The sequence below is a fragment of the Macrobrachium nipponense genome, chromosome 44 (genome assembly GCF_015104395.2).
Source record: "Macrobrachium nipponense isolate FS-2020 chromosome 44, ASM1510439v2, whole genome shotgun sequence".
NCBI lineage: Eukaryota > Metazoa > Arthropoda > Malacostraca > Decapoda > Palaemonidae > Macrobrachium > Macrobrachium nipponense.
The window spans coordinates 13078727-13104690 of NC_087221.1; the positions used below are offsets into that span (position 1 = coordinate 13078727).

At 42.7% G+C, this 25964-nt stretch overlaps 2 protein-coding genes across 2 annotated transcripts in view; one reads left to right on the forward strand and one right to left on the reverse strand.

Annotated features, from left to right (window-relative positions):
- Positions 1–12149, reverse strand: part of LOC135204375 (ribosomal RNA large subunit methyltransferase E-like) — a 59569-nt gene extending 47420 nt beyond the window's left edge. Inside the window, exons 1-4 of the mRNA XM_064234601.1 lie at positions 12022–12149; positions 11187–11378; positions 10330–10611; positions 8148–8287 (exon numbers count right to left, since the gene is read on the reverse strand). Coding sequence (XP_064090671.1) covers positions 8148–8287; positions 10330–10611; positions 11187–11378; positions 12022–12149 — 742 coding nt within the window. The remainder of the gene's footprint in view (positions 1–8147; positions 8288–10329; positions 10612–11186; positions 11379–12021) is intronic.
- The window catches only part of LOC135203911 (rRNA methyltransferase 2, mitochondrial-like), a 218749-nt gene that overhangs the window by 115800 nt on the left and 76985 nt on the right, over positions 1–25964 (forward strand). The gene's annotated exons all lie outside the window — the stretch shown is intronic.

Genomic DNA, 25964 nt, shown 5'->3' on the forward strand with positions numbered 1-25964 from the left:
ATAACTAAAATAGCTTAATCTCTAAAAATGCAATATCAAATCTTAACTTCTAAACTTAAGAATATAACTTTATATTATAAACTTAATTACTAAATATGTATACCTAAACAAAAATGTAAACGAATCATATACATTTAATAATCTAATATATACAGGTATGATTAAGCCGAATCTAAGAATGAACGATATCCTAAGGAGAAGCATGATACTTGGGTGGCTGAATCTGATCTACGAGGTGAGAGGCATCGTGGCGAGAGTGGCAGGTAGAAAGGTGACAGTATAAGGAATGGACGCAAATTGAAGTAAGGAAAGTTAGTCAGATGAGATTAAACTCCCCGCCGCTATAGTGGAAAATTTTAAGGCTTGAATATTTCTTAGATAGTGGCGTTTAAAGACCCGAGAGATTTCCAACCCGTATACTTCTTAAGGTCATCAAAATTCATATTTGAAATCATTAATTGAGGTAGCTATAGCCCGAATATCATGAGCATGTGGAAAGATTCTGGATTAGCTTGCTTTATGAAGTAGAGTATTTGCTGTCTTAATACCTTGAATTGAGATGAGTACCCCCTACCCCCTTTCTCTCTGGCAAATAAATGACCAGAGGAACATGAGGAGGATCTAGCTAAAAAGGCTTTCAGGTTACCCACAGGACATAGGGATGTATCCTGAGGTAGAGGAATAATTTTCCAAGGAGACCATCTATTTTGAGGATCTTCATTTTTTAGCTAGGAAACTCCTATCCGGCGAGAGCAGTACTTCTCCTGATGGGAGGAAATCTAAGTTTCTCAGGATTACGTGAAGAGAGCTGCTAATTCTGATATTCTGGCACCTGAGGCCATGGCTGTAAGAAACAAAGTTTTTCTCAGTAGAGAATGTAGAGCAAGATTCGTTGTTGATATCCGAGGCTAGTTTTAAAACATCGTTTAAAAACCACGTGACCTTTGAGGACGAATTGTAGGTCTAAGTCGAGCACAAGCTTTGGGAATGGATGAAAAATAAGAATCTGCTAAATTAATATTAAATCCAACTTGAAAAATCTTTTTCAGAGCCGACTTAATCGTAGTAATAGTACTAGCGGCTAGGCCTTTATCAAATAAGGTTTTAAAAAATGAAATGGCCAAATTTGGGGTCATTTGAAGAATACTAAATTCTTTATAAACTCCGCTAATTTCTTAACAGCCGAATCATATGCTTAAGCGTTGAATCCCTTTTGTCAGATTCTATGAATAAGACATTCTCCGGATCGATATTTGCATCTTTATGAGCAGCAAATTCATGAAGTCCACAAAGTTAGGGTTTGAACTACTCTTGAGGAAGCTGACACAGTCTGAGTTTGAAACTATTTGTGTCAACTTTGGATGTGGGATCCGTCTGGATGGAGCTTCAGCTCTAGTAGCGAAAACCAATTGCTTTTGGGCCAGTTGGGTGTTCTAGGGCCACTGTTCCTTTGAAGAAACGTAGTTTGTGTACACCTTCATCAGAAGATTCACTGGAGGGAACAGATAAATCTTCTGCCAGTGGTTCCAATCTAAGGTTAATGCGTCCATGGCATAGGCCTGAGGGTCCAGGTTGGGGGCTACGTAGCAAGGAAGTTTGTGGTTGGTGCATGTCGCAAACAAGTCTACCTGGAGATCTGGAACTAGTCTGGTTATCCACCGAAATGAATTCAGTCTAGGGACCACTCCGATTCTAAAGGCTTGGTTTCTGGATAAAAGAAAGCGTCCGCTATAACATTTTTTTACTCCTGCCAGATGTGTTGCTGACAGGAACCAGTTTCTTTTTGCTGCCAAGGAAAATATTGTTACTAGAACATGATTCAGATTGGGTGATTTGGAACCTCCTCTGTTTATGCAGTGGACTACCACTGAATTGTCTGAGACTATCCTCACATGACTTGTCTTGTGGTGATGCAATTGTTTCAAGGTTAGAAACACTGCCATTGCTTCCAACACATTTATGTGAAACTGTTTCATATTGAGTGACCAGATTCCCTGAAACATTTGGTGTTGGGAGTAAACCCCAACCCCCCCAACCACTGAGTGACGCGTCTGTATGAATCGTCACTTGAGGAGGGGGGATTTGTAAAGGAACTGATTTGGTCAGTTTCTTGTACTGTGTCCATGGGAGTAGTCTCTTTATTAAAACGGAGGGAATTGTAGATACTTTGTCTCTTAAATGTATCTTTGCTCTCTTTTCCAACTCGATTGATGTCTTTGAGTTTGGCTTTCAGTAGGACGTCTGTTACTGAAGGCAAATTGGAGTAAGCCGAGAATTCTTTCTAAAGCTCGTCTTGTTATCATTTTGTTCTTGATCAATTGTTTCGTTGCTAATGCTATCTCTTTGGCTTTCTTGGGTGGAAGAGATAGCTTGTGCTCTTTCAACGTCCCAATGAATCCCCAGCCAATCGAACTGACTTGCTGGTTGTAGCCGGGATTTTTCGAAGTTCAACTGAAAACCTAGACTTTGCAAGAACTGAATTACTTTGTTTGTTGCTTTGTGGCAATCTTCTACTGTCTTCGCCCAAATGAGCCAATCGTCTAGGTAGGCTACTAGCAGTATTCCTTGGTTCCTGAGTTGTTGTAATACTGTCTCTCCTAGTTTCGTAAATATCCTGGGAGCAATGTTGAGGCCGAACGGCATCACCTTGAATGCATAGGATTTTCTGCCTAAGCGGAAGCCTAGGTAGGGAGAGAAATTTCTTGCCATCGGAACATGATAATAAGCGTCTGTAAGGATCTATAGAGGTGGTGACGGCCCCACGGGGAAGTAAGGTCCGTACCTGTGAGACAGTCAGCATAACGGAACTTGTCGCAGAGAATGTAAGAATTCAGTTTGGACAAGTCAGGACTACTCTTCTTTTTGTTCGAATTCTTTTTTGGAACAGTGAACAGACGTCCCTGGAATTTCAGCTTTTTACTCTCTTTATAGCTTTTTTCTGTAGGAGATCTTTGGTGTATTCTTTCAGATCTGGTGTAGGTGTCTGAAAGAAATTCACCGGAGGAGGTGGGGACCCCTTCTTCCACTTCCAACCAGACCCTTGGAAACAATACTGTGTGCCCAAGGGCTGAAGGTCCATGATCTCTGAACCGGTACAGTCTCCCTCCTACCCGGTCCTTCTCATTGATTATGGGTCGGATTATATCCTCTACCACCCACCCCTTGCGCCTCTGGTTCTAGGTCCGCCTCGTTGGCGGAACTGCCCTCTAGCTCTATTACCACCGGATTGTCGAGGGTATCCTCGAAAGGCTCCGGTGGCTTCGCAGGTCCGTGGGTTAAATGACCGGTAGGAAGGACATCCATGCTTGCAGTGGCTGGTGACTGTACGCCTGAGGTGCGGGTACAATCATGAATTGTTGTGTGTGTGGTTTTTGATGTCGAAGGTTTCGACACTTGGGTTGGAGGATTTGTTTGTTGGCGCTGCTGACTTCGGAACCCCTTGTAAGTAGTAAAAATACTTTTGTTTCTTCTTTGGGTTCTGGTGCTTTGCTGTAGGGTCGAACTTCCGTTTGGAAGAGAGACCCCAACGAACTCGAAGGTTTTGGTTCGTCCTGGCCGCCTCTGTGTAGCACCTTGTCTACTTCTTCTTGAGGAAATAGATTCTTTCCCCAGAGGAAGACTTGATCAGTCTATTAGGCTCGTGCCTAATAGTCCGCCTCAGCTAACACATGTTTCCTGCAGCTTTTCCTGGCTGCAATGAATTCATGAAGGTCCAGCTGATAAGTTTGTAAGAGGCTCTTAGCTAAGACCTTGAAAAGCTGCTCTTCTTTATATAGGAGGCCACCAACTCCAGTGATGTCACTGCGTTGATGGACCTAGCCAACCTTGATCTTGCCTCAAACTCTGCCTTCAGTAAGTTATCCGGTAGTTCGGGAGTCTTTCTGAAAACAAAGAAGACGCACAGTCTGCGTCTAGTTTTCCGACTGTGAAAGTCGACGGAACGTCCTGCAGAATTCTCTAGTGGCTGGCATGAGGAGGGAGGTAGCATCCGTCTCTTTGAGAGTCGGCATTGGCAGATCGTCATTCTCAGCCTGAATTGTAGTTCTGTGATCTTATCAATGAACGGAGAAGCGATGTCCTGTGGAGATGTAAAGATCGTAATACGATCCTTTGTGAGGGGTTAATTTTGTGTTTGTACAACCCCAATCAGTCATAATGCGAGCCCAGACAGCTTGGGCTTGTTCCTTTCGAAAATCACTGTTTCCTTAGGAACTTTATCCATTCTGACTAGTGCATTCTCCGTCAGTCTGACAAATCCATTGAAAGGAAACTGAAGTCCTTCTGGGTAGAACTCGAAATCTGACAATGGTCGAGTACCCAGACCCTCAAGGGTTAGTGTTCCATCCAAGTATGGAGCGTGGAGTGCAAAACCGCCAAGGGTTGTTCTTATCGAACGGCGGTAATTTCGATGCATCCGGAACTGTCGATGGAGCAGCTTGAGTTCCGGATTGGAGTATACCTGCGATCAGATCTCTGATCGGTTTTAGCTGCTCCGCCACTATGTCAGTCACCGACTGCGTGGCTGGAGTGGGAGCCGGAGTAGGAGGAATTCTCTCATCCAGCCTCTCATCCACTACCTCTCTAAACCTTGATAAAAGTTTGTCTACGAGGAGGTCAGATTGCAAGTCAAGCTCCGACGTCTTGTGTTTAGCGGACTTACCCCTCTGTCCTTTTAGAAGGAGGAGGTGCCTTGGCAGCTGGCGAAGAATCATACGACGTCGATGGCCTAGGGGCCGGAGACGACCGCTGATTTCGCCAACGGAGCTGACTTAGACGCCTTTGATGAAGGCTTTGATGCCTTCAAAGGCTTCACCTTGGGTCGGACTGACCTAGAACCTTCCCAAGGTGAAGGAACAGATTTATCGAAGCCTAGAAAAGAAGAGGCAGAAGAAGAGGGGGTAGGAGAAATGAAGGATCCTGCCGGAACCTCTACGCCACTTACCATGCTCATCCATCGGTTCTAGATGGAGTCTAGAGCAGCAACATCTCCCGTCAGTTGCTGGTCGTCCTGGCTTGGAGCCATAGCCGCTCGAATGGCTTCTATAATTGGAGCCGCTACTTCACTCTTTACTCCAGCCGACGGAGAACCGGGGAACAGCCGGGTAGCTAGAGTGTTATCCAACACATAAGGGCAACCTTGTGGAGCGTTACGGCCGAATCCAGACACCCACTGCCGGAGACTTGCCTTGGCCGCCTTCAAACTCTCCTCATCCGCCTGTAAGAGGGGATAGGAATAAATGGGTCGCATTGACTAACACTTAAACTATAACTATGTCTATATTAATCAAACAATCAAGAATTGTATACCCATTTGTTACTTGATCTTACCTCATCGTTTAACAAGATTGAGGTCAACTCAAAACACCATGCGCACGACTCCGGGAACCAGATCATGTACGGGGTCTGGCCCTCTTCAGCAATGAAACGAGATCGAGCAATGAGCGTGGGACCGACAGCAGTCATGTCCCACCGGGGATCGCTGAAATTCCCAGGGCATCCTTGGAAGGCGCAACGGACTTTCTGTAATATAATATTTTAAATAAGTACTCACTCTCCTTAATGAACTAACTTAGAAATAGAGCATGCCAGTATTCTTAACTTAGCATGCATATACAGTCTCGTTGTAGGTAATATTATTAAACGGAGAGTGTAACGTATGTTAAACCGAAATATTCACAATTTATTCCGTATATCCCGGATGTCCGGTGATCTCCGGAGAAATTGACTATCGTATCAACAAGGTAAATCCATATTTCTTTTTATAGAATAATATTTAGTCATGCTAATCTCCGGTGAAGTATATCACCGGAGCCATATTACCGGAGCTGAGGATGTGTACCATATCGAGAAAACGGAAAGCCTAACCGGGGAAGGTGTTCCCAATCGGCCTAGTCAATGCCGGAGATGATGTGCGAAAACATCTCATACCACATGATAAAATCAACTAACATTTCTAATGGTAACCTTTAATAAGACGGAGTCTCCGTCGGTGGATCTCCGGCGAACGGAGTTCCGCAAGGTAATTCTTATTGAATTATCTACCACTCCACCTTTTCCATATCTTCCCCAAGCCATGGCGGGGGAAGAAAGGAAGGGGGGTTTATGATAGAACATGCTGGGCGGAATACCGAAAGAAACGCAAATGGCGGCCGATAGTGGTTGATCTTAACCACGATGTTAATGGACCATTCGCGATAACTTATAGCGTATAGTACCACCAAAAGCAGAATTACCTATTAAAGTCAATTCTTCGGTAAAGTCGGGGAACACTATAGCAAGTGGTTCCCAAGACTACGTTTATCATTGTCATTAACACTTGGTGGTACTCTACGACACAATGTTATCGGTCTGGACCAAGAACAGAGGCCTAGGCTAACTATGTTCAAGAATGGTACCACCTCATGTATGGAAAACCTTGAATGAAAACATAAAATATAATAGTTTATCTAGATTAAACTAAAGCCTAATAACCTTAATACGTAGCCAAGCTTAAAGTACAATCAGGTCACGAAAGAGGGGGATTAATCCAGCCTCTTTTGCACACGGAAGGGGGACATCTTTCCCCAATTCTCTGTAACCTATGTACTTAGAACTGTTAAGATAGTCCTTAACTTAGACTAACAAAAGGGGGAAATAATCCAACCTTGTTAGTATATTTGTTCGAGCGGGCTACTACAAGGTAACTGAAAAGAGGGGGATGTCTCCAGCCTCTTTCAGTACTAGACAATAGTTAATACACTTCGTATATGAACGACCAGTTCCTTATGATAAACCATAAACTACATACACTGATATTCATAAATAAGGACATGAGTAAGCGAGGAAGAGAGGCCTAGCGTAAAACACCCCAAAAGGCCAACCGTAACCGCGGCCCGATGGTCTGACGCGGTATTTCACCTTATAGACTAAAACCGTAAAGAATTTTCTCAACGTTTTAAATACTGTTTGGACATGTAAGATGTTAATAAATATTGCACTACTTCTGACTGTCCAAAGGAGCCCTCTTCCTCGCTTAAACAAGACTACTTTATAATAATAACGGGACTCGTGAGGTCCAAAATTATAAACTGTGCAAATACGTACAAATTCCTGCAGTTAAACTGCATATATAATCTGCACAGAAACACTCTGTGAGACGAACTATCGAGTGTGGCATTAAAAAGGAAAGCTAAAGCTATCTTTAAACTACACGTAGGGGTATACCGAAACCAACATGCTTTGTTTACGATCGGTTGTGAGCGCATGGCCGGTACCATGCTATAAAACCCCAAAATTACGTGTAAATACCGATTCATAAGCTGTTTTTTACAAGCAAAAACAGAATTTATGGTACTTAACATTGGTCCAGGTGAAGGTAGAGCTTCAGCCATGATGAAATAAATCCAGAAATCGTAGGAAAATACAGACACGATTCGCACAATTACAACGCTCACGAGTCCAAAAGAAGGATGTAAGATGGCGCTCGCATCGGGCGGGGACTGGGTGAGTCGGAGCGGTGTGGTGGAGACCGTTGTGTCGGCACATCCCGTGTTCATATGTTGACGAAGGAGTAATCTAATTGGAAGATGACCTGTGTTTAGTGGCTTTCACACGCCCTTTCTTTATACACGACGCCCTTGAGGTGCTCGCGCGAGGGTAGTAACCTCTGCATACCAATGGTTTAACTTTCTCTGGTATATTTGGAAATTATTTATATCAGAAAAGTATTAAGAAGGACCTTTTCACCGGCGAACACAGGTCGACCCAGAAATGTCATGTTTTAGGAGTTCAAGAATTTCTGCCCCTTTCAAACTTTCAAACAGCAGTCACAAAAAGTGGAGTTAGTTTAAGTATTTTAGGTGAAATGCTCTCTTTCTTACTTGTTTGGCTATATGCAGTCGATTAACATTCTTCCATATTCATTTCCTGAACAGGTTACATGGTATGAATTCTAAACAATCAATAGTATAAATTTTCAGCAAAACGTGCAAATCAAGTATTGAGTCATGAGAATTATACACAACAATTTCCTAAATACGTCAAAACAGTAGTCATTTCAAATTTATTAAGCAAAAATAAGAAATTATGCTAATACGTATTTTGTAAGATATGTGATTTTAAGTAGAGTAATACTTTAGTCATTAAGGTGTTAATAATTAACACTTAACCATTTTGTAAACTGTTAACTCTGGAGACAGCCACTTGAGTCCAAGCACCTGGAGCAGCCCCACACTCAACTACTACCTGACCAGGATTAAGGATTTTGTGACGATCATCAATTTCTATTAACTTGAATGCACTTCGAGCTCTGTAAAAAAAAAAAAAATTTAGATACGGGAAGGATCAAACTTGAAGAATAGATGAAAGATGAAACTTAGTTTAATCAAGCACTAGAGTGTTTCCAGACAATCAGTGCTCAAGACAGTGTAAAAGGGAGTTGGAATAAAAAGTCCACAAAATGTAAATAAGATAAAGTACAAGGATCTCAAAGTGAAATTGAGAGAAAACCTCACATTTGCACTAAGAAAGAATAGTTAGAGGATGGAAAGCAAGATGGAAGTAAGCAGGAATAGATGTAAAGTAAGATTAAAGTCTGACTTTTTAAAGAACTTTTTTGTGCCTTAACAATTTTTAAAAAAGGGATTTTGACAAAGGAAAAATCTATTTCTGGGTGAAGACCTGTGTCGCCCAGTGAAATGTTCCTATAGCACTCATTTCTAGGTATAAATAAATGCTAAATATACCAGAGAAAAAAGCCATATGGAATGCCAGAGTTACTACCTCTGGATCGATCACCCTCATAGGGTGTTGGTATAGCATCAGGGGTGAGTGGAAGCCACTATCACAGATACTTTGCCAATTAGGTCTCTCCTCTCTCAAAATCCCCCACTAGAGAGGTGCCGTTACAACGGCTACCTTCCACTCGTCACTACTACCTCTGCCAAGAACCCTCATTCCTGAAATATGCACCCAAGCTTGGGCCAGCTAAAGGGTGGGGAAAGGAAAAGAGAGGGATGGGTTTGCTGGGCGACCCAGGTCTTCGCCCAGAAATAGATTCTTCCTTTGTCAAAATCCCTTTTCTGGGATCGACCTGTGTCGCCCAGTGAAATAGTAACAGAGATTTGGCCATACAAGCTTGGTAAATTGGGTAAAACAAAAAATGTTTATATGAAAGGTAAAATAAAATTTTCTTATAATTATTGTTTTAATGATCCAAGTTAAGGATAACAAAATACAAGGAGTAAATAACGTATAAAAATATATGACCAAATTCATACCACCACCAGGAAAAATAAGAACAGGTAATGAATATAACATGAAATAATGAACTATGTACAAGTAGTACAGGAGTGGGTTGATAAGCAATCCAGTCCGTAACAAAAAGGCAAAGAGGCAGGGAATACAAGCGAGGCAGGTAGGTGAGAGGGAGTACCCAAAGGTAATTAATAGCAAAATCAATGATAATTAATAATATACAAAATTACAAAATACATAATTAGGCTGCATCAGGGGAGACAATGTTCCCTGCAGCCACTGCAGAATATTTAAGGGCCTCTAGAGACTAGACAGTGGCATTTAAATACTGTCGGGGATTTCCAACCCGTATACTTTTTGAGATCATCGAAGTTCATATGATGAAAATAATTAACTGAGGTAGCCACTGCTCGGATATCATGGACCTGAGGAACTGAATCCGGATTAGCTTGTTTAATAAAATAAAGAATTTGTTGTCTGATGGCCTTCAAGGAAATGGTTCCACAATTCTCTCTAATAAAAAGAGGACCTGAAGACCTATTAGAAGTTCTGTCAAGATAAGACTTTAATGTAATAACTGGACATAATGATGGGTCCTGTGGAAGAGGGACAATCTTCCACGGAGACCATCTGTTCTGTGGGTCTTCATTCTTTGCCAAGAATTTCAGATCCGGAGAAAGCAGAACTTCTCCTGACGGGAGGAAATCAACATGATTTGGTTCTCTAGAGAGAGCCGACAGTTCAGATATTCTGGCACCTGAGGCCAGGCTCATTAAAAATAATGTTTTCCTGAGAAGGGTTATATATGAGCATGATTCATTATCAGTATCTGAAGCTAACTTGAGTACGTCATTTAAAAACCAGACCGTATGAGGCCAGTTTACTGGTCTCAGACGAGCACATGCTCTAAGGATAGCAAGAAGCACGAATCTGTTAAATCAATATTAAAGCCAAACTGAAATATCTTTCTTAAGGCGGATTTAGTCGTAGTAATGGTACTAGCAGCTAGGCCTTTTTCGAACAGTTCTAAAAAATGAAATTGCCAGATTCGTAGTCATTGTCTGAACATCTTATACTTTTAGAAAGATGGCTAACCTCCTCACTGCCGAATCATACTGCCAGTGTCTCGATTCTCTTTTGTCTGATTCCACGAACAATGTGTTTAGCGGATCAATATTAGCATCTTTCTGTGCCACAAACTTCATGAAGTCCATAAAGTTAGGGCATTCAGAATTCTTGAGGAAGCTGACACAGTCTGAGTTTGTACCACCTGAGTCAACTTTGGCTTGGGAATCCATCTGGGACGGAGTTTCAACTCTAGTAGAAAAGGAAACCAATTCTTCTTCAGCCAGTTGGGTGCTACCAGTGCTATCTGCCCTTTGAAAGATATGAGTTTGTGTAGAACTTTCATCAAAAGGTTTATTGGCGGAAATAGGTCAATCTTCTGCCAATTGTTCCAGTTTATGGACATCGCATCTGTGGCGTGAGCCAGAGGATCCAAATAGGAGCCACATAACATGGAAGTTTGTGGTTGGACTCCGTAGCGAACAGGTCTACCTGAAGGCCCGGTATTTGTGGGCAAATCCAATTGAATGACTTTACGTCCAGGGACCACTCCGATTCCAGCGGAGTTGTCCTGGACAGTGAATCCGCAATGACATTCCGTACTCCTGCCAGGTGAGTAGCTGACAGGTGCCAATGATGTTTCATTGCCAACGAGAAGATTGCTATCATCACCTGATTTATGTGGCTCGACTTGGAGCCTCCTCTGTTTAGGCAGTGAACTATCACTGCACTGTCCAAGACTGGTCTGATATGAATATTCCTGGCCGGAGCTAGTCGTTTCAGAGTCAGGAAAATGGCCATTGCTTCTAGGATGTTGATATGGAACTGGCGGAATACTGTCGACCATGTTCCTTGAACCTTCTTGTACTGAGAATAGGCCCCCCAACCGCTCAGAGAGGCGTCTGTGTGGACTACTAGAGACGGCGGGGGAAATTGGAGCAGTACTGACTTGGAAAGACTCTTGACTGTCGTCCACGGACGAAATCTTTTCCTTAGTATCAGCGGAATCAAAAAGATTTTGTCTCTGAGTCTGCTGTTGGCTCTTTTCTGCTATACCCGATTGATGTCCTTCAGTCTGGCTTTCAACAAAAGATTTGTTATTGAAGCAAACTGAAGTGAAATTAAGACTTTCTTGGGTACGACGAGAAGCCCATCTGTTCTTGAGAAATTGTCTCGTAGCTTTCGCTATCTCTTTGCACTTGGTTGGCGGAAGAGATAGTTTGTGTGTGGTTAGATCCCATTGAATTCCTAACCATTGAAAGCGAGACGCCGGAATGAGATGGGACTTTTTCTTGTTTATCTGGAATCCCAGATACTCTAGAAATTTTATTACTTTGGCTGTTGTCCTGCAACATTCCTTTTCGTTGGGTGCCCAAATGAGCCAGTCGTCTAGGTAGGCTACTAGCGTAACCCCCTGAGCTCTTAGTTCCTGAACTACTGTCTCTCCTAGTTTGGTGAATATTCTGTGCACTATATTGAGCCCGAATGGCATGACTCTGAACGAGTAAGCCTGTCTTCCTAGTTTGAAGCCTAGGGAGGGAGAAAGTTTCTCACTATTGGGACGTCTGTAAGACGCTTATTATCCCCCACGGGGAAGTAAGGTCCGCACCTGCGAGACGGTTAACATGTGGAACTTGTCGCATTGAATGTATGAGTTGAAACGGGACAAGTCCAGAATCACTCTTCGTTTGTCCGTGTCCTTCTATGGCACGCTGAACAAACGTCTTTGAAATTTCAGGTCTCTGACTTTCTTTATTGCCTTCTTTTGAAGAAGGTCTTTGGCATAGTCTAGAAGGTCTGTCGTTGGAATTTGGTGGAATCTGACTGGTGGGGGAGGCCCTATTATCCATCTCCACCCCAGACCTTTTGATACAATACTGTGGGCCCACGGACTGAAGGTCCAATGGCCCCAGAAGAGGTAGAGTCTCCCGCCTACCTGGAGAGGCTCATAGACTGGATGAGGTCTTACTTCCTTTGCCTCCTCTGGAACCTCTGCCTCTGGAGAGAGCTCTGGAACCAGCTCTGTGTAAGCACCTCTTGCTCTGCTACCCCTTGCATGACAGTTATAGCCTCGAAATGCCCCTTGCGCTTCAAACGAAGCGTTGAAGGCCGGGGACGTCACGAAAGTAGCCAAACTCGAGGACTGTTGAGTTGGCTGACTCTACAGCAACACCAATTGTTGTTGTGGTCGTGCCTTAGAGGTCGAAGGTTGACCAATCTGGGAGACGGGAACTGCCTGAATCATCGTCTGTGTCTGAGGGGCCTGGAAGGGCTGATACTTCCTGACCCTCTTCCTACCTTTGGGTTGTGGTCCGGAGGGAAGACCCCAGCGGATATGAAGGTTCTGATTAGCCCTAGCAGCCTCACTGATGACGCTGTTAACTGCGTCTACAGGAAAGAGGTTAGGTCCCCAGATTGCTGCTTAAATGAGCTTATTAGGCTCGTGTCTAATGGAGCATCGGCAAAGACGTGGTTCTTGCAGTTCCGCCTAGCAACCACAAAGTCATAAAGGTCACACTGGAAAGTCTGTAAAAGTGACTTTGTTAGAACCCGGAATAGAGGTTCCTAAGAATAGACAGAAGCCGTCAACTCCGATGTGGTAACAGAGTTGATCGACCTACTCAGTCTACACCTGGACTCAAACTCTCCTTTACCATGGCATCCGGGATTCTGGGTAGTCGTTCACTAAACTGAGTTTGCCCACTGTGAATGTTTCTGGAGCGCCCACCCAGCACTCCAGATCTCCGGGAAAGAGCAGAGAGGTAGGCTCTCTCTCGAAGCTGAGGCATCGGCTTATCCTCCATTCCGGCCTGAAGAGTTAACTCTGCGATCTTAGATGTGTAAGGGGTCGGGATGTTATCCCCCACCACGAACATGGTGTAGCAACCCTTGTGTGGCGTCAGTTTGGTGTTGGCGCACTCCCATTCCAAAAGGGTGTGGACCCATGCTGACTGGGCCTGGTCCCTAGGATAAATTACAGTCTCCTTTGGGACCCTGTCTACCCTGACGAATGCTTCCTCAGCTAACCGAGCGAAGCCTGGGAAGGGAAACTGGAGGTCCGCCGGGAAGAACTCGTAATCTTCCACGGGATGGGTTCCACAGCCTTCAATCGTCAGCATGCCATCCGAAAAGGGAGCATGCAGAGCCAACCGCCATGGGTTGCTGTCCTCGAATGGCGGAAGTTTAGAAGCGTCTGGCACAATGAAGGACTGCTGTGTACCTCCGGACTGCATAAGTTCGGCCAGCAAACTCTCCTGGACTTGTAGTCTCTGAGCCAGAGACAGGATGGACTGACCTGATTTCTCCAAGGCTGAGGCGAGCTGAGAAGACATCGACTGAAACCTTGAGTCCACAATATTGCCCATCTTCTCCATGAGAAGATTAGCGAATCTGGCTTTAGATACCTTGGCTCTCGACCCCCTAGGTGGGGGAGTAGCTTTAGCCAAGGAAGCCATAGGCGTGGGAGCCAATGACGACCTGGCAGAACTCGCCGGAGTAGGTTTAGTTGGTCTGGTAGTCCTAGACAGTCTTCTTTTTCAGGGCTTTCACCTTGGGGATCACGGAACCAGACCTGTCCCCAAGGTTCATGGACTTTGAGAAGCCCTGAAAAGGAGAGGAAGAAGAATGAGTTGGGCTGAAAGAAAGTGATTTCTTTTTAGAGGATCTAGATCTAAAACTACCTGCCTCACTTACTTCCCTACCTTCTTCCTGCGCGTCGACGGTCATGGGTTCACGATGGATACTGATGGCTGCCACCTCTTCCGCTACCTCCTCGCACAAGGCCTCTTGGTCTTCCAGAGGGGCCTGGGTCTCCATCTGTATTTTGGCAATAATAGGGGCCGCCACTTACCTAGCTACTGCCGAAGAAGTCCTTGCGTTCGGGTACAGTAACGAACAAAGCTCCTCCAACAGTACATAGGGGCATCCGGCAGCGATGTTCCTACCAAAACCTCCAACCCAGACCCTTAGGGTCGCCAACGAGAAGGCTTTGAGCGCCTGAGGAGTCTGTAAAAGAGGACGAAATCAGATTCTCCAGTGGCGGAACGTGCCTTCTTTTCAAATATATATAAGGATATATCATAAAAATAGAGAACATTACCAAGGTGAGGATGGTACCTACCAACTCATAAGTCACATTCTCAAACAAGGAGTAGCAAACTTCACAGCCTTCCGGGTGCCAGACCAAGAGGTTATCGACCTCTACAGCACAGCTGGCATGAGATCGACAGACCTCATGACCACAAGATTGTTGGAGGACGGCTGTGCAACCCAACTCCTGACAGCGTAACATCTGTAAGTTAAAATTGCTACATGAGTATCGTCAAATAGTTCCGCCGGAGTTAATTCCGGCAGTATGTGTACACTTAGGCTAGTTCTACTAAAACCCGCTAAAGGTAAACATCAACTATTATAATTTTACATAATGTAAAAGCTCTGATTGTCTCCGCCTGCTCCGGAATCCATAATCTTTGTATCTCAATAGCTATGACCGTTGGAGTTGGCCTGATACAAAACAGGGAAACAAGGTAAAACCTAAGCCTGAGTCTGATCACACCGTAGTAGGATAACAATTCCAAGTCAATCGGAAACGCATTGCCTAAGCCTAGTTCCGCCTCCACCGAACTGGGGAAAGCAGCGATAACCACAGAGAAATACGGAAAACAGAGCGGCGGGAACAGTGGTACGCAGAACTCCGGCGTATAACATTCTGGCGCATGTGATGGTAGACCACACCTCACTGGAATAAACACAGGCCCGGAGACATACCAACAGAGAATACATAATCTTTCTAACCTTAATCTCCTCCGACTAATCCACCAGAACAGTGCTCGACGCTCCAACTGCTGTTCACCGGTAGGGTTACTTGGTCAGTGAGCTAACAAAACACCTCCGGAACGAGTCCGGAACAGAAGGGAGAGCCCCGAGGAGAAAGGTAAACTAGTAATAGCCTGGCAACGGCAGCCGGTCAGGTGATTAAACACCCTCTGAGAAGACGTAAAATAGCCTACTACTAAAGGGGCAGATGACGGTAGGCCAACTGACACCCTAAAGGAGGTAATGGGCCAAGGCTATACTTTACAAAATATCTTGATAAGGAAGAAGAGGAAGTACTACAGACGAATAAAGGCGAGCAAATTCATTGAGCCTAGCCTAACCCTCCAAAATTGGATACACCGATCTGGTCAGGTAGGCTAGGATTAGCACCTGCAAGTACGTCACGAAAGAGGACACTCTAGAGCCTAACCTAACCCTCCAAAATTGAACATATCGACCTGGTCAGGTAAGACAGGCCTAGCATCTACATTTAAATAACAAGAGAGGAACTTTCCAGTGATGGATCACCCTCCAAAACCAAAATGTCGGTCTGGTCAGGTAAGCCAGGACTAGTACCAACTATGGGTAGTGAGAAGCACTCTCAAACACCTAGCCTACCCTCCAAAACCTAGGCCTCAATCTGGTCAGGTAGGCTAGGGTTGGTAGTTATTCGTGTAGGACTTCCAAACTAACCTCATCAAAAAGGGATTTTGACAAAAGAAAAATCTATATCTGGGGGAAGACCTGTGTCGCCCAGTGAAAAGTTCCTGTAGCTGACTTTTCTAAGTATAAATAGATTCTAAATATACCAGGGAAAAAAGCTAGCATGGTATGCTGAGGTTACTACCCTTGCGCGAGCACCCAAAGGGTGTCGGGTATAAAGTACAAGGCGAGTGGAAGCCCCTATTCACAGATGTTTTGCCAATTAGAGGATTCCTTTCCAAAATCCCTCCCATGGAGAGAGCCGTCGCTAAGGCCCCTCCCTCCCTCTCGCGCCTGCTACTACTACCTGACTCGAGCGCCATCTGCATTCCTGGATTAGACACCACGGCTTGGATTGGTATAAGGGTGGGGAAGTTAATTAGAAGGGCTGGGATCACCGGGTGACACAGGTCTTCCCCCAGAAATAGATTTTTCCTTCATCAAAATCCCTTTTCTGGGTTCGACCTGTGTTCGCCGATGAAAAGGTATCAGAGAATTCCTATCCGAGCTTACCAGATACTAAGTAGTTTATAAGAAGGAGTTAATGAAACCTAAGGTTCATTTAAAAATAAATTTACTTACTTATTACTTACACTAGGACTTAAACTATGACTTAGAACTAGTAAGAACATGACAATATCATACAATTGAATAGGGTATCCAAGGCAATATCACATTTTTTGGGGTATGTACAGACCGGTCCATAGGACAATCATAGACCAAACAATTTATAAACATGTTCCAGCAGCAGGCCCTCCCAATCCAGAGGAGAGAGGTTTGGTGGGGAATATGAGCGAGACAGGCAGGAAGGAGAGAGTATTAAGAAAGTAAGGGGGGGGTGTAAGGGTAAGGAGAAGATTGACAGGATTCATTATTCAGGAGAGACTATGCTCCCTGCAGCAATTGCTGGGAATTTAAGGGCTTTTAAGTTCTTAAAATATTGGCGTTTAAAGGCTGCTGGAGATTTCCAACCCGTATATTTCTTCAGGTCTAAGAAATTCATATTTTGAAAGTAATTAATAGAGGTAGCCACTGCTCGGATATCATGGACATGTGGGACTGAATCCGGGTTGGCCTGTTTATTGAAGTAGAGTATTTGTTGTCTAATACCTTTAAGAGAAATCATACCACCTTTCTTTCTAATGAAAAGGGGACCTGAAGATATTGCAGAAGTTCTGGCTAAGAAGGATCTAAGGGTGGTGACAGGGCACAATGATGTGTCCTGTGTCAGAGGGATGATCTTCCATGGAGCCCATCTATTTTGTGGGTCCTCATTCTTAGCCAAGAACCTCCGGTCTGGGGATTGTAGTACTTCCCCTGACAGGAGGAATTCTATATGGTCTGGATTCCTTGAGAGAGCCAAGAGTTCAGATATTCTGGCACCTGAGGCCATAGCCACTAGGAATAAAGTTTTTCTTAGTAGGGTTATATACGAGCATGACTCATTATTGGTATCTGAGGCTAATTTGAGTATGTCATTCAAGAACCAAGTGACCATATGTGGGTGGTCAGTTGGTCTCAGGTGGGCACACGCTCTTGGAATGGAGGAGAAGTATGCGCCTGACAAGTTAATACTAAAGCCAACCTGAAAAATTTTCTTTAAGGCTGACTTGATTGTCGTAATGGTACTAGCGGCTAGGCCTTTCTCGAAGAGAGTTCTAAAGAACGAAATTGTCAGGTTCGTGGTCACTTTATGAGCAGCTGATTCCTTTAGGAATTTGGCCAATTTTTTGACTGCCGAATCATATTGCCTGAGTGTTGATTCTCTTTTATCTGATTCTATAAATGAAATGTTAAGTGGATCGATACTTGCATCCTTTTGGGCTACAAACTTCATGAAGTCCATAAAGTTAGGGCATTCAGAATTCTTGAGGAAGCTGACAAAGTCTGAGTTTGTACTATCTGTGTCAGTTCCAGGCGAGGGATCCGTTTGGGTCGGAGCTTCAATTTTAGAAGAAGCGGAAACCAGTTGCTCTTCGGCCAGTTGGGTGCCACTAATCCCACCTTTCCTGTGAAAGATCGTAGCTTGTGCAGGACCTTCATCAGAGGATTCACCGGTGGGAATAGATAAATCTTCTGCCAGTTGTTCCAATCTATGGACATCGCATCTCTGGCATAAGCTAGAGGGTCCAGGTTGGGTGCCACATAACATGGTAGTTTGTGGTTGGATTCTGTGGCGAATAGGTCTACTTGAAGGTCCAGGATTTGGTTGCAAATCCATCGGAATGATTTCCTGTCCAGAGACCACTCCGACTCTAGCGGGGTTGTCCTGGAAAGTGCGTCCGCAATCACATTCTTTACCCCTGCCAGGTAGGTTGCTGACAGATGCCACTGATTTTTCGCCGCTAATGACAGAATTGCAATTAGCACGTGATTTAGTTTGCTTGACCTGGAGCCCCCTCTGTTTATGCAATGTACCACCACTAGACTGTCAGAGACTATTCTCACATGACTGTTCCTGGCCGGAGTTAGTCGCTTTAAGGTCAGGAAAACTGCCATAGCTTCCAGAACATTGATGTGGAACTGGCGGAACATATCCGACCATAACACCTCAACCTTCTTGTATGGTGATTATCCTCCCCAGCCACTCAGTGACGCTTCTGTAAGAATTGTCAAAGACGGCGGAGGGAATTGCAGTGGTACTGCCTTGGCCAGAATTCTCTCTTGGGTACGCCGAGACACCTTTTTGTTCTTGAGGAACTGTTTGGTAGCCGCTGCTATCTGCTTGGCCTTCCTGGGTGGAAGAGATAGCATGTGTTTTATTAGGTTTCATTGGATTCCCAACCATTGAAAGTGGGGAGCCGGATCCAGCCGAGATTTTTCCTTGTTTATCTGGAAGCCTAGAAACTCCAAGAATTCTATCACTTTGGCTGTTGATTTGCGGCATTCTTCGACGCTGGCTGCCCAAATGAGCCAGCCGTCTAGGTAGGCTACTAACATAATCCCTTGGGTTCTTAGTTCTTGGATTATCGTCTCTCCTAGTTTGGTGAATATCCTGGGCGCAATGTTGAGCCTGACTGGCATGACTCTGAATGAGTAAGCCTTATTTCCTAGCCTGAAGCCTAGGTACGGAGAGAAGTTCCTTGCTATCGGGACATGATAGTAAGCGTCTGTAAGATCTATAGAGGTGGTGACGGCCCCACGGGGAAGTAAGGTCCGCACCTGCGAAACCCATAAAATAAGTACATTTAACGTATACAATGTTTTGATATATATTAACCCTTAAACGCCGAAGCGGTAAAAAAAAAAAAAAGCAAAAAAAAAAAAAAAGTCTCCCGTGTGCCGGAGGTGTTTCAGAGTGAGCGTGGAAGCGGAAAAAATATTTTTTCAAAAAATCACAGCGCGCTTAGTTTTCAAGATTAAGAGTTCATTTTTGGCTCCTTTTTTTGTCATTGGCTGAAGTTTAGTATGCAACCATCAAAAATGAAAAAAATTATCATTATCATATATAAATAATGCGATATATGATAGTGCAAAAACGAAATTTCATATATAATTGCATTCAAATCACGCTGTGCGCAAAATAGTTAAAGGTAACAAGTTACTTTTTATTCCGTTGTAATTTACACTAAATTGCGATCATTTTGGTATATAACACATTGCAAAACGATAAAAGCAACACAGAGAAAATATTATCACAAAATAATGCATGAATTCGTAACGCAAGGACATAAACAAATATTTCGCACCTGCGAAACCCATAAAATAAGTACGTTTAACGTGTACAATGTTTTGATATATATTAACCCTTAAACGCCGAAGCGGTAAAAAAAAAAAAAAAGTCTCCCGTGTGCCGGAGGTGTTTCAGAGTGAGCGCGGAAGCGGAAAAAATATTTTTTCAAAAATCACAGCGTGCTTAGTTTTCAAGATTAAGAGTTCATTTTTGGCTCCTTTTTTTGTCATTGGCTGAAGTTTTAGTATGCAACCATCAAAATGAAAAAAAATTATCATTATCATATATAAATAATGCGATATATGATAGCGCAAAAACGAAATTTCATATATAATTGCATTCAAATCACGCTGTGCGCAAAATAGTTAAAGGTAACAAGTTACTTTTTATTCCGTTGTAATGTATCACTAAATTGCGATCATTTGGTATATAACACATTGCAAAACGAATTAAAAAGCCAACACAGAGAAAAACTATTATCGCAAAATAATGCATGAATTCGTAACGCATGGACATAAACAAATATTTTTTTTCAAAAATTCACCATAAATCTAAAATATTGTCCTAGAGACTTCCAATTTCTTTCAAAAATGAATAAAAATGATTGAATATTACTATACTGTAAGAGTATTAGCTTACAATTTCAGTTTTTGACCATATCTGACGAGTTAAAGTTGACCGAATGTCGAATTTTTTTATATATATTTTTTTATATGCAATTATTTCGGAAATAAGAAAAGCTACAACCTTCAAATATTTTTTGTCTTATTCTAAATGAAAGTGTGCATATTTTCATATAAAACTCTATGAAATGCCTAATATGAAAACAGAACAAATATTCCGAGAATGGGACGTACGCATTTCGGAGATTTGTGGCGGAGAATCCGCTCTTGGAGGGAAGGAAAGTTTTATTTTTTTTTTTTAAATTCACCATAAATCTAAATATTGTGCTAGAGGCTTCGAATTTGTTTCAAGATGAAGATAAATGACTGAATATTACTAGACTGTAAGAGTTTTAGCTTACAATTGCGTTTTTCGACCATTTCAGTAGAGTCAAAGTTTACCGAACGTGGTTTTTTTTCTATTTATCGTGATTTATATGCAAATATTTCAAAAATGGGAAAAGCTACAACCTTCAAATTATTTTTGTTGTATTCTACATGAAATTGCGCACATTTTCATATATATAAAACTTTATGTAACGGCTAATTTAAAATGGTGCAACATTACCACAATCGCACGTATGATTTTTTCGGAAGAGTTAGCCGCGCGCACGTAAAGAAAATGTTATTTTTTTCATAAATTCACCATAAATCGAAATATTGTGCTAGAGACTTCCAATTTGTTGCAAAATGAAGGTAAATGCTTGAATATTACTAGAATATAAGCATTTTAGCTTACAATAGCGTTTTTCGACCATTTCGGTAGAGTCAAAGTTGACCGAAGGTTGAAAATTTGACACTTATCATTTTTTATATGAAAATATTTCAAAATTGATAAAAGCTACATCCATGGGTTGTTTTTAGTTGTATTGTGCATGAAATTTCACACATTTTCATATATAAAACTTTATGTAACGGCTAATTTAACATGGTGCAAACATTACCACAATCGCATGTATGATTTTTTTCGGAAGTTACCGCGCGGACGTAAGGAAAAAGTTTTTCATAAATTCACCATAAATCGAAATATTGTGCTAGAGATTTCCAATTAGTTGCAAAATTAAGGTAAATGATTGATATTACTAAAATATAAGAGTTTTTTAGCTTATAATTGCGTTTTTTTTTCGATCATTTCGGTAGAGTCAACAATTGACCGAAGGGTTGAAATTTGCACTTATCGTTATTTATATGAAAATATCTCAAAACTGATAAAAGCTACAATCATGAGTATTTTTTGTTGTATTCCAAATAAAAATGCGCACGATTTCATATATAATACTCCATGTAATGGCTAATTTAAAATGGTACAAAAATTATGTCAAAGTGACGAAATAATTTCCGAGATATGTTACAGATACTTTTTAGTGCGGCAAGAAAGAAATTCGCGCTTGGCCCGCCCTGCGTAAGCGATTGTAAACAAACAAAACAAAACCTTGATCCGTGAACTCCCAGCATCCCCCAAGGCGCGTGATTCAAGAGTTTTCGGCTGGTAGGCCTAAAAGTATTTTTCCGCGAATTTTCAAAAAAACTTTTGTAAAATACGTCCAGTCGGCACCCGAGAGACAAAAAATGTTGACGTAAAATACGTCCAGTCGGCGTTTAAGGGTTCAATGTAACGAAATTATATTGCGTAACCCCAAAACTTCCAACGTGTTCTGATGCTGATGCTCACGAAATGGCGGGCACGCCGACAGCCCTGCAATACCTTTCTACAGGGCCGAAGGCTAATTTGGGAAGCCCCACAACTGCATAAGTTACGAAAACACAAATTGGGGTACTCAACTTCGAAGAAGGAGGAAGATCAGAAGACGCCATCTCAAATTAAATCACTAAACATCAGCAAAGAAAAAACAGCGTGCGATTAGTACCTCGTTCTAAAACAGGAATGCAGATGGCGCTCGAGTTGGGTAGTAGTAGCAGGAGTGAGAGGGAGGGAGTGGCCTTTGTGACGGCTCTCTCCATGGGAGGGATTTTGGAAAGGAATCCTCTAATTGGCAGAAGACCTGTGAATAGTGGCTTCCACTCGCCTTGTACTTTATACCCGACAACCTTTGGGTGCTCGCGCGAGGGTAGTAACCTCAGCATACCATGCTAGCTTTTTTCTCTGGTATATTTAGAATCTATTTATACTTAGAAAAGTCAGCTACAAGAACTTTTCACCGGCGAACACAGGTTGAACCCAGAAATAAAAATAGCATATCAATATAATATTATAATAAGATAATACAAATAATACCACATACACAACAAGCATGAGCACAGCAAATGGAAGAGGGCTTTCCTTTACCTCCAAAATTAATAAATGGCATAGTGCTAGGCTAGCTAGCCTAGCCCGCCTCAAACACAATACTCACGCATGAAGTAGAATTTTGAAAAATAAGATAGCACTCTCGTGAGGGAACCAAATCGCTCATGAAGGACGGATGACTAACGAGGGAAACCCTCTAAATAAGGCCAAAAAATGTAATGGCTCCAACAGTGATACACAAGCCTATCGGTCATCAGGAACGAAATGGTAAAACTTCACGACAACAGTAACGCTTACTGTGATGTGCAATAGTGGTGAAAATGAGATATGCATCGAAATAAAAAGTTGAGATGACTGAGTAACGCGGTACCTTGATGTAAACATGGGGCTCCCATGCAAACACCTCAACTATTAAACCTCTCAAATAAGGGCAAACTGTTGCCTAACTGCGTTCAAAGTCAACAAATAATATACTCAACTTAGATGAAGATGCTTCTTGGAGATCAGTAGAACATCGGGTAACCAAAAACAGCAAAATACCAACCCCAAAGTGAAAACGAAAGCGGTTCACGCTACGAGTGCTATGAAAAGGACCAATGAGGGTTTCTTGGCAGAAGGTTAGTAGTGACGAGCGGAAAATAGCCGTTGTAACGGCACCTCTCTAGCGGGGGATTTTGAGAGAGGAGAGACCTAATTGGCAAAGTATCTGTGATACTGGCTTCCACTTACCCCTGATGCTATACCAACACCCTATGAGGGTGATCGATCCAGAGGTAGTAACTCTGGCATTCCATATGGCTTTTTTCTCTGGTATATTTAGCATTTATTTATACCTAGAAATGAGTGCTATAGGAACATTTCACTGGGCGACACAGGTCAATCCCAGAAATAAATGTATACAATAGAGGGGGATACAATTCAGATGTGCTATGGTGCTGCTTGTAGGATACCAACACCAACTTGAGCCAGTCACTGAAGTGTCATGGTTTACTAAACATGATTTGCTAATAATCAACCCCACACAAAAGGGAAACAATGATTTAAAAAAACACAGAAATGATAAAAAGGATACAATTTAATGCATGGGCACTTTAAAGTAAATGGTTATGCTGTACGTGAACTGAAAAGAAGAGTTAAATAAGACCTGTTGGGTGCAGAATATGTAGACACTTTCAAGAACACACTTTTCAGCATAATATTTAGTACCCAAAACAGATATTATCACAGAAGCCTCATAAACAACAGAACCTCAACTTAACAGACACTTTGGGGTCTGGGTTTCTGATAAATATTACAGCTTGTGCTTACATATTTTCTAGCTATCTAACAGTTAACATCAACTCCAAATAGTTTCTAATCTCAACTAGCGTGAAAAATTTAAAATCAATTTGTAGTTTTCATAGCTAACAAACCTGAGGTCTTAACAATTAAATCATCTTCTAGCACCAGTTGGAAACTGGTTAAAACAATCAAAGATTGTGAAGCAAGGAATCTGTGGCATCTGGCAACTCATGCGTATACGAGATGGAAGCTGGTCACCAACCAGGCTTGATATCTCATGACACATCAGTATTTCTTCCAACCCAGTATATGAGAGGGGTGGCTACAGGCAGGCAATAAATGTTAAGATCTCAGGTTTGTTAGCTATGAAAAATACAACTTAATTAAAAATTTGTCATTTGTTCATAAACGGAACAAATCTAAGGGTCTTAACAATATGATAGACTTATACTTGAACTGGCTGGGGGTTCAGCCCACCTGACCACCCTTCCTAGAAGATTGAGTTCTAAAGAAGAGTGTCCGAACCTGTGAGAGAATAGATAAGTGAATATCTAAAAACTCAAGTCTGCTGGGTTTAACAAAATGAAATATAACCAGATTCATTGCACTCATGGAAGGAAAAGAGAATGCTGCAGGTTCAAGTAACAAACCATGTAGGCCACAGGAGTTTGTCACCACTCCTCCCTCCTCTTGCTAGAGAGAGGAGTACATGCTACTGAGAAACAGATGTGTCTGTTGTGTAGGAACAACACAAATAACTATAACCAGTGCAGCTAACACACTCACCTGTATCAGACCAGTTCCAGTATATGATGTGTCTATTCTTCAACCTGCCCATAGAAAGAAGAAAGGAAAAAAAGAGAAAGGAGGAGGCCAGCCAACTTACTCGTTCTCTTTCCACACAACCATCTTAGGTAAGATACAAACTGTCCCACCAGGGGGACCGGATGAGCTACACAACTTGTTAGGCAGACACAGCCAGACCCAAGGAAAAAGTGTCCAAGGACCTGTGGTCAATATCCTTTAGGTAAAAGGAAGTGAGCATTGTTTGCCAAAGCCAAGGACCAGCATTCAAAATCCTAGGAAAAGACAACTTTTTCTTAAATGCCAGTGAGAACTTATATCTCTGATGTCATGTGCTCCTCTTGCATGCACAGACTCAGGATTCTGAGTCTTAGCCACGAATTCTGGGACAAATTCGAAGACTACAGACCCCCAACCCCTAGTGTATTTCTGGGTTCGACCTGTGTCTGCCGGTGAAAAGTTCCTGTAGCTCACTTTTCTAAGTATAAATAGATTCTAAATATACCAGAGAAAAAAGCTAGCATGGTATGCTGAGGTTACTACCCTCGGCGCGAGCACCCAGAGGGTGTCGGGTATAAAGTACAAGGCGAGTGGAAGCCACTACTCACAGGTCTTCTGCCAATTAGAGGATTCCTTTCCAAAATCCCTCCCACGGCAAGAGCCGTCACAAATGCTAGAGCCGTTACAAAGGTTACTCCTCCCACCTCCCTCTTGCTCTTGCTACTACTCGACCCGCGCGCAATCTGCATTCCTGTAATTAGCTTTTATGTTCAGTGCACGTGTTTTTGAAGGTCCCGGAATTATCTTTGCATTTAACGATGTCATCTTCAGAACTTCCTCCTTCATCCAAGTTGAGTATTCCAATTTGTGTTTTCGTATTGGGGGGCCATCGATGCATCTGCCATTTCGGGAGCATCATCAGAACGCGTGTAGTTCTGGTACACATTATTTCCCTTTTAATTTTAGGTTAGATAAAAAATGTTTATTCAAGGCCTAACGCGCTCATGATGTCCTCTGCCGGTTTAAAGAAAGGTTTTGATTAGTTATATTCTAGCCCTGGCGCCCCCCACCAGCATTCTCAAAGAGCGTGTTTGTGCCTATCTCGGCGTAATTTTAGCATATTGTACATGTAAAACTTTGTTAGGCTACTAGTAGCCTATACACATTTCATCACGGGGGAGGAGAAAGAGTATTCTTTCTCCCTCTCCCGGTGTGAGACATGCATGAGTTATTGTTTAATACGAACCAAATAGATGTTGAATTATGCAAGTTGATTTCATATCACTGAAGAGGTTGGAAGTGTTGCTTCCCCCCCCTTGGCTTAACCGACCAGGCCTAAGTTAGGCTTGGAAGGTAGGCTAAGTGTCCCTACCCCTGTACCCTTTATGCCTCTTCCCCTGCCGGCGCTACGGCGCTAGAGGGGAGGATATCAAGGATAGAGAGCCTCTCTCTTATCACATTGTTGGGCCTATCCTCCCTG